The 9,696-nt window shown below is 36.9% G+C and overlaps 1 protein-coding gene across 1 annotated transcript in view; it reads left to right on the top strand.

Moving 5' to 3' along the window:
* The first annotated feature begins 7,833 nt into the window (after positions 1 to 7,833).
* LOC144970420 (lipoamide acyltransferase component of branched-chain alpha-keto acid dehydrogenase complex, mitochondrial-like) overlaps positions 7,834 to 9,696 on the top strand; it is a 14,798-nt gene continuing 12,935 nt past the window's right edge. Inside the window, exons 1-2 of the mRNA XM_078910082.1 lie at positions 7,834 to 7,856; positions 9,088 to 9,191. Coding sequence (XP_078766208.1) covers positions 7,834 to 7,856; positions 9,088 to 9,191 — 127 coding nt within the window. The remainder of the gene's footprint in view (positions 7,857 to 9,087; positions 9,192 to 9,696) is intronic.

Raw genomic sequence — 9,696 nt, 5'->3', positions numbered from 1 at the left:
CAGGTGGTTACACCTAAATCTACCTATCTATCCTTTTGTGTTGTTCAGCTTCTTTATCTGTGTGATCGTTATATGTGTGTCAGTGGACAGGAATTTCTGCTAATGAATTAGTTTTATTTAAACCGATTGTAGTTAAAATAACACATTTTATTAATCACAATAACACTGCTTCAACATTGCGAAAGTCATGACTGACATCTTAACTTCTTCACCCCTATCCCCGCATCAATGATTCTACCCGAGTGTTTTCCCACTAATCACACATTCATATCAATACCGACAAGACCATCTCCTTCCTTACCGTTGCAATCTATCTAATCCTGTTCCCGAATACTGCTTCAATAATGCCACAGTCATGCCTGACATCGTCAACATCCCCACAGTCACTTGTAATGAATTTCAGCTATACGATTGTTGGTTCAACTTTTTCACAAATAAAAAAACTATATGATTTAATACACTAAATTTTTGGTATTCGGTATCAAATACAATTTTGAGAAAGTCTCTTTTCATGAAATCTAATAGGACGGAATCTCTGGACAATCGTCAGTCAAATGTGATTAAAAAATAGTATTAAACAGTTGTGGAAGCTAGGTAGATTCGGCTTTTATTCACCAATATAGGGATTTTATATGCTTCTATTTATATATTACTGAACATGATAATGAAATCGCTTATGAGGGAGATGGTTGTGGGGGCTGGTGTTGGTAAGGATTGTGACGATGGACGTAGAATTGGGGATGAAGTAAATGTGGTGATATATTTTAGGACTTGGATTCCAAATCATGCTTCGACATTCAGAAACCAAGTGAGTCCACACTAAGCCTTTCTTTCCACTGTCATTGTGGTCATTATTCATGTGAGATACTGAGAAACGTACTTCTACCGGTCGAAGTGCACTGGCTTTTTTAGTATTGAACCTCATACATAAAAGTTACTCGGAGGTCTACGAATAACTGGATTGTATTTGTATGGGATGTTGTCTAACGGTGACTTTGGTAACAAGAACGAATGAAATTGGCTTGACTCTTCCTTGTCGAATCACCTTAGGGCTAGGTCTGGAACTGTAACATTTGATCTCCGTCGCTGAATTTGCGTCTATCGTCATCTCCTTAACACCAACATCCATTGCCACCAATCTTGCATTGGGGTCTAAAAAAAACAATGCGGTTTAATGTATATAATTTTTGCATTCGGTATCAAATACATTTTGAGAATGTCTCATTTCAAGAAATCTCATAGGAGGGAACCGCTGGACAATCATTATTTAAATGTGTAAAAGTGTTATCGGGCAGTTCTGTAAGCTACCTCAATTGGGCATTTATTCAACAATTTACGGATTTCTATGCATCTATTTATATGTTGCTGCACTGTTAGGGCTTTAAAAATGGTCGTTATAAAAAAATCTATCCCTTCGCAAAGGCTTTTGAATCAATTCGTACTCACTCTGCCATATTTTCTTTTGTCGGCCTTTTCTTGACCTACTTTCCATTGTTTCATTCTTTAATCTCGTTGCTTATTCTTTGTGAAAAAATCATTTTAATTATTGGATTATCTCTTTGATGTAATGGTAACACGAATGACCAACTAATCAGATCTGAGGTTCGATGCCCAATGGAGCAAGGTTGATTTTTGCGATGATCTGTTTTAATTTCATTCTGCTTAATCTAACAGTCTTACAATAACTATAATGCGTATAATGACGCTCAGCACAATTTTTTCGGAATATAGTTCACTGATTGCCTACAAGAAATAGTTAATATTATTTTCCAGACCAATGAACGCCTTTGTAAAACAAAATACGAAATCAGCCGTGTCAATTTCATGGTGTAAATGTAAATCGGATGCTACTGTCATTATTTCTCCCGTAATTGTCGTATTACATTGAATCGTTTCCTATTTTTGCAAGTAGTTTTGATGTTTATTGGAAGTCTGTCAGAAAGGTGCATCAAGCTGCATTTCCTCTGTTTTTATCATTGGTGCTCATTTCATTTTCAGTGGTGCACTAAATTTCATACTGCATAAATTTTGGTTATTTACATAGTTCACCAATAATTCAACAATACTTTCCCACATTTATCCTCAACATCAATATTATTCATCATTCACCAATCACCATCAGCTTGCGGGCGGTTGGAGGGGCTGCTGGTAGGGTCTGTCTTCTATCCCGCTTGTCCCTGTCTTTGCGGATTTCTGTCTGTGGCCAGGAATGAGATAACTGGGATTTTTCCAGGCCGTTTTGCTACCTCGGTTTAGGGATGTAGGTTGGACACAGATAGATTTCTGCTCTATCTTTTCCTATTCCTCTATTGTCTTTCTTTTTCTAAGCCACTTGTGACGCAAACGTGTCGCAGGTGGTTATACCTAAATCTACCTATCTATCCTTTTGTGTTGTTCAGCTTCTTTATCTGTGTGATCGTTATATGTGTGTCAGTGGAACAAGAATTTCTGCTAATGAATTAAGTTTATTTAAACCGATTGTAGTAAAATAACAAATTTTATTAATCACAACAACACTGCTTCAACATTGCGAAAGTCATGACTGACATCTTAACTTCTTCACCCTTATACCCGCATCAATGATTCTACCCGAGTGTTTTCCCACTTATCACACATTCATATCAATACCGACAAGACGTCATCTCGTTCCTTACCGTTGCAATCTATCTAATCCTGTTCCCGAATACTGCTTCAATAATGCCACAGTCATGCCTGACATCGTCAACATCCCCACAGTCACTTGTAATGAATTTCAGCTATACGATTGTTGGTTCAACTTTTTTCACAAATAAAAAAACTATATGATTTAATACACTAAATTTTTGGTATTCGGTATCAAATACAATTTTGAGAAAGTCTCTTTTCATGAAATCTAATAGGACGGAATCTCTGGACAATCATCAGTCAAATGTGATTAAAAATAGTATTAAACAGTTGTGGAAGCTAGTAGATTCGGCTTTTATTCACCAATATAGGGATTTTATATGCTTCTATTTATATATTACTGAACATGATAATGAAATCGCTTATGAGGGAGATGGTTGTGGGGGCTGGTGTTGGTAAGGATTGTGACGATGGACGTAGAATTGGGGATGAAGTAAATGTGGTGATATATTTTAGGACTTGGATTCCAAATCATGCTTCGACATTCTGAAACCAAGTGAGTCCACACTAAGCCTTTCTTTCCACTGTCATTGTGGTCATTATTCATGTGAGATACTGAGAAACGTACTTCTACCGGTCGAAGTGCACTGGCTTTTTTAGTATTGAACCTCATACATAAAAGTTACTCGGAGGTCTACGAATAACTGGATTGTATTTGTATGGGATGTTGTCTAACGGTGACTTTGGTAACGAGAACGAATGTAATTGGCTTGACTCTTCCTTGTCGAATCACCTTAGGGCTAGGTCTGGAACTGTAACATTATTTGATCTCCGTCTCTGAATTTGCGTCTATCGTCATCTTCTTAACACCAAAATCCATTGCCACCAATCTTGCATTGGGGTCTAAAAAAACCAATGCGGTTTAATGTATATAATTTTTGCATTCGGTATCAAATACATTTTGAGAATGTCTCTTTTCAAGAAATCTCATAGGAGGGAACCGCTGGACAATCATTATTTAAATGTGTAAAAGTGTTATCGGGCAGTTCTGTAAGCCACCTCGATTGGGCATTTATTCAACAATTTACGGATTTCTATGCATCTATTTATATGTTGCTGCACGGTTAGGGCTTTAAAAATGGTCGTTTTAAAAAAAATCTATCCCTTCGCAAAGGCGTTTGAATCAATTCGTACTCACTCTTGCCATATTTTTTGTCGGCCTTTTCTTGACCTACTTTCCATTGTTTCATTCTTTAATCTCGTTGCTTATTCTTTGTGAAAAATCATTTTAATTATTGGATTATCTCTCTGATGTAATGGTAACACGAATGATCAAATAATCAGATCTGAAGTTCGATGCCCAATGGAGCAAGGTTGATTTTTGCAATGATCTGTTTTAATTTCATTCTGCTTAATGTAACAGTCTTACAATAACTATAATGCGTATAATGACGCTCAGCACAATTTTTTCGGAATATAGTTCACTGATTGCCTACAAGAAATAGTTAATATTATTTTCCAGACCAATGAACGCCTTTGTAAAACAAAATACGAAATCAGCCGTGTCAATTTCATGGTGTAAATGTAAATCGGATGCTACTGTCATTATTTCTCCCGTAATTGTCGTATTACATTGAATCGTTTCCTATTTTTGCAAGTAGTTTTGATGTTTATTGGAAGTCTGTCAGAAAGGTGCATCAAGCTGCATTTCCCCTGTTTTTATCATTGGTGCTCATTTCATTTTCAGTGGTGCACTAAATTTCATACTGCATAAATTTTGGTTATTTACATAGTTCACCAATAATTCAACAATACTTTCCCACATTTATCCTCAACATCAATATTATTCATCATTCACCAATCACCATCAGCTTGCGGGCGTTTGGAGGGGCTGCTGGTAGGGTCTGTTTTCTATCCCGCTTGTCCCTTTCTTTGCGGATTTCTGTCTGTGTCCAGGAATGAGATAACTGGGATTTTTCCAGGCCGTTTTGCTACCTCGGTTTAGGGATGTAGGTTGGACACAGATAGATTTCTGCTCTATCTTTTCCTATTCCTCTATTGTCTTTCTTTTTCTAAGCCACTTGTGACCCAAACGTGTCGCAGGTGGTTATACCTAAATCTACCTATCTGTCCTTTTGTGTTGTTCAGCTTCTTTATCTGTGTGATCGTTATATGTGTGTCAGTGGACAGGAATTTCTGCTAATAAAGTTTTATTTAAACCGATTGTAGTAAAATGACACATTTTATTAGTCACAATAACACTGCTTCAACATTGCGAAAGTCATGACTGACATCTTAACCTCTTCACCCCTATCCCCGCATCAATGATTCTACCCGAGTATTTTCCCACTAATCACAGATTCATATCAATACCGACAAGACGTCATCTCCTTCCTTACCGTTGCAATCTATCTAATCCTGTTCCCGAATACTGCTTCAATAATGCCACAGTCATGCCTGACATCTTCAACATCCCCACAGTCACTTGTAAAGAATTTCAGCTACACGATTGTTGGTGCAACTTTTTTCACAAATAAAAAAACTATATGATTTAATACACTAAATTTTTGGCATTCGTTATCAATGCAATTTTGAGAAAGTCTCTTTTCATGAAATCTAATAGGACGGAATCTCTGGACAATCATCAGTCAAATGTGATTAAAAATAGTATTAAACAGTTGTGGAAGCTACGTAGATTCGGCTTTTTTTTCACCAATTTAGGGATTTTATATGCATCTATTTATATGTTACTGAACAATGATAATGAAATCGCTTATGAGGGAGATGGTTGTGGGGGCTGGTGTTGGTAAGGATTGTGACGATGGAGGTAGAATTGGGGATGAAGTAAATGTGGTGATATATTTTAGGACTTGGATTCCAAATCATGCTTCGACATTCTGAAACCAAGTGAGTCCACACTAAGCCTTTCTTTCCACTGTCATTGTGGTCATTATTCATGTGAGATACTGAGAAACGTACTTCTACCGGTCGAAGTGCACTGGCTTTTTTAGTATTGAACCTCATACATAAAAGTTACTCGGAGGTCTACGAATAACTGGATTGTATTTGTATGGGATGTTGTCTAACGGTGACTTTGGTAACAAGAACGAATGAAATTGGCTTGACTCTTCCTTGTCGAATCACTTAGGGCTAGGTCTGGAACTGTAACATTATTGATCTCCGTCGCTGAATTTGCGTCTATCGTCATCTCCTTAACACCAACATCCATTGCCACCAATCTTGCATTGGGGTCTAAAAAAAACAATGCGGTTTAATGTATATAATTTTGCATTCGGTATCAAATACATTTTGAGAATGTCTCTTTTCAAGAAATCTCATAGGAGGGAACCGCTGGACAATCATTATTTAAATGTGTAAAAGTGTTATCGGGCAGTTTGTAAGCTACCTCAATTGGGCATTTATTCAACAATTTACGGATTTCTATGCATCTATTTATATGTTGCTGCACTGTTAGGGCTTTAAAAATAGTCGTTATAAAAAAATCTATCCCTTCGCAAAGGCTTTTGAATCAATTCGTACTCACTCTGCCATATTTTCTTTTGTCGGCCTTTTCTTGACCTACTTTCCATTGTTTCATTCTTTAATCTCGTTGCTTATTCTTTGTGAAAAAATCATTTTAATTATTGGATTATCTCTTTGATGTAATGGTAACACGAATGACCAACTAATCAGATCTGAGGTTCGATGCCCAATGGAGCAAGGTTGATTTTTGCGATGATCTGTTTTAATTTCATTCTGCTTAATCTAACAGTCTTACAATAACTATAATGCGTATAATGACGCTCAGCACAATTTTTTCGGAATATAGTTCACTGATTGCCTACAAGAAATAGTTAATTATATTTTCCGACCAATGAACGCCTTGTAAAACAAAATACGAAATCAGCCGTGTCAATTTCATGGTGTAAAGTAAATCGGATGCTACTGTCATTATTTCTCCCGTAATTGCGTATTACATTGAATCGTTTCCTATTTTTGCAAGTAGTTTGTGTTTATTGGAAGTCTGTCAGAAAGGTGCATCAAGCTGCATTTCCTCTGTTTTTATCATTGGTGCTCATTTCATTTTCAGTGGTGCACTAAATTTGTCATACTGCATAAATTTTGGTTATTTGCATAGTTCACAATAATTCAACAATACTTTCCACATTTATCCTCAACATCAATATTATTCATCATTCACAATCACCATCAGCTTGCGGGCGGTTGGAGGGGCTGCTGGTAGGGTCTGTTTTCTATCCCGCTTGTCCCTTTCTTTGCGGATTTCTGTCTGTGTCCAGGAATGAGATAACGGGGAATTTTTCCAGGCCGTTTTTCTACCTCGGTTTAGGGATGTAGGTTGGACACAGATAGATTTCTGCTCTATCTTTTCCTATTCCTCTATTGTCTTTCTTTTTCTAAGCCACTTGTGACCCAAACGTGTCGCAGGTGGTTACACCTAAATCTACCTATCTATCCTTTTGTGTTGTTCAGCTTCTTTATCTGTGTGATCGTCATATGTGTGTCAGTGGAACAAGAATTTCTGCTAATGAATTGTTTATTTAAACCGATTGTAGTAAAATAACAAATTTTATTAATCACAATAACACTGCTTCAACATTGCGAAAGTCATGACTGACATCTTAACTTCTTCACCCTTATACCCGCATCAATGATTCTACCCGAGTGTTTTCCACTAATCACACATTCATATCAATACCGACAAGACGTCATCTCCTTCCTTACCGTTGCAATCTATCTAATCCTGTTCCCGAATACTGCTTCAATAATGCCACAGTCATGCCTGACATCGTCAACATCCCCACAGTCACTTGTAATGAATTTCAGCTATACGATTGTTGGTTCAACTTTTTTCACAAATAAAAAAACTATATGATTTAATACACTAAATTTTTGGTATTCGGTATCAAATACAATTTTGAGAAAGTCTCTTTTCATGAAATCTAATAGGACGGAATCTCTGGACAATCGTCAGTCAAATGTGATTAAAAAATAGTATTAAACAGTTGTGGAAGCTAGGTAGATTCGGCTTTTATTCACCAATATAGGGATTTTATATGCTTCTATTTATATATTACTGAACACTGATAATGAAATCGCTTATGAGGGAGATGGTTGTGGGGGCTGGTGTTGGTAAGGATTGTGACGATGGACGTAGAATTGGGGATGAAGTAAATGTGGTGATATATTTTAGGACTTGGATTCCAAATCATGCTTCGACATTCAGAAACCAAGTGAGTCCACACTAAGCCTTTCTTTCCACTGTCATTGTGGTCATTATTCATGTGAGATACTACGAGAAACGTACTTCTACCGGTCGAAGTGCACTGGCTTTTTTAGTATTGAACCTCATACATAAAAGTTACTCGGAGGTCTACGAATAACTGGATTGTATTTGTATGGGATGTTGTCTAACGGTGACTTTGGTAACAGAACGAATGAAATTGGCTTGACTCTTCCTTGTCGAATCACCTTAGGGCTAGGTCTGGAACTGTAACATTATTTGATCTCCGTCTCTGAATTTGCGTCTATCGTCATCTTCTTAACACCAAAATCCATTGCCACCAATCCTGCATTGGAGTAAAAAAAAACAATGCGGTTTAATGTAGATAACTTTTGCATTCGGTATCAATGCATTTTGAGAGTCTCTTTTGATGAAATCTCATAGGAGGGAACCGCTGGACAATCATTATTTAAATGTGTAAAAGTGTTATCGGGCAGTTCTGTAAGCTACCTCAATTGGGCATTTATTCAACAATTTACGGATTTCTATGCATATATTTATATGTTGCTGCACTGTTAGGGCTTTAAAAATAGTCGTTATAAAAAAATCTATCCCTTCGCAAAGGCTTTGAATCAATTCGTACTCACTCTGCCATATTTTTTTGTCGGCCTTTTCTTGACCTACTTTCCATTGTTTCATTCTTTAATCTCGTTGCTTATTCTTTGTGAAAAATCATTTTAATTATTGGATTATCTCTTTGATGTAATGGTAACACGAATGATCAATAATCAGATCTGAGGTTCGATGCCCAATGGAGCAAGGTTGATTTTTGCGATGATCTGTTTTAATTTCATTCTGCTTAATCTAACAGTCTTACAATAACTATAATGCGTATAATGACGCTCAGCACAATTTTTTCGGAATATAGTTCACTGATTGCCTACAAGAAATAGTTAATATTATTTTCCAGACCAATGAACGCCTCTGTAAAACAAAATACGAAATCAGCCGTGTCAATTTCATGGTGTAAATGTAAATCGGATGCTACTGTCATTATTTCTCCCGTAATTGTCGTATTACATTGAATCGTTTCCTATTTTTGCAAGTAGTTTTGATGTTTATTGGAAGTCTGTCAGAAAGGTGCATCAAGCTGCATTTCCTCTGTTTTTATCATTGGTGCTCATTTCATTTTCAGTGGTGCACTAAATTTCATACTGCATAAATTTTGGTTATTTACATAGTTCACCAATAATTCAACAATACTTTCCTACATTTATCCTCAACATCAATATTACTCATCATTCACCTATCACCATCAGCTTGCGGGCGGTTGGAGGGGCTGCTGGTAGGGTCTGTTTTCTATCCCGCTTGTCCCTTTCTTTGCGGATTTCTGTCTGTGTCCAGGAATGAGATAACTGGGATTTTTCCAGGCCGTTTTGCTACCTCGGTTTAGGGATGTAGGTTGGACACAGATAGATTTCTGCTCTATCTTTTCCTATTCCTCTATTGTCTTTCTTTTTCTAAGCCACTTGTGACCCAAACGTGTCGCAGGTGGTTACACCTAAATCTACCTATCTATCCTTTTGTGTTGTTCAGCTTCTTTATCTGTGTGATCGTCATATGTGTGTCAGTGGAACAAGAAGTTCTGCTAATGAATTAAGTTTATTTAAACCGATTGTAGTAAAATAACAAATTTTATTAATCACAATAACACTGCTTCAACATTGCGAAAGTCATGACTGACATCTTAACTTCTTCACCCCTATCCCCGCATCAATGATTCTACCCGAGTGTTTTCCCACTAATCACACATTCATATCAATACCGACAAGACGTCATCTCCTTACCGT

This window comes from Berghia stephanieae, chromosome 1, assembly GCF_034508935.2.
Source record: "Berghia stephanieae isolate SIO BIC M18660-M18661 chromosome 1, UCSD_Bste_1.3, whole genome shotgun sequence".
In the NCBI taxonomy this organism is placed as follows: Eukaryota; Metazoa; Mollusca; class Gastropoda; order Nudibranchia; family Aeolidiidae; genus Berghia; species Berghia stephanieae.
Note: the sequence above shows the minus strand (reverse complement) of the source record. Positions and strands in the feature narration are given on the sequence as shown.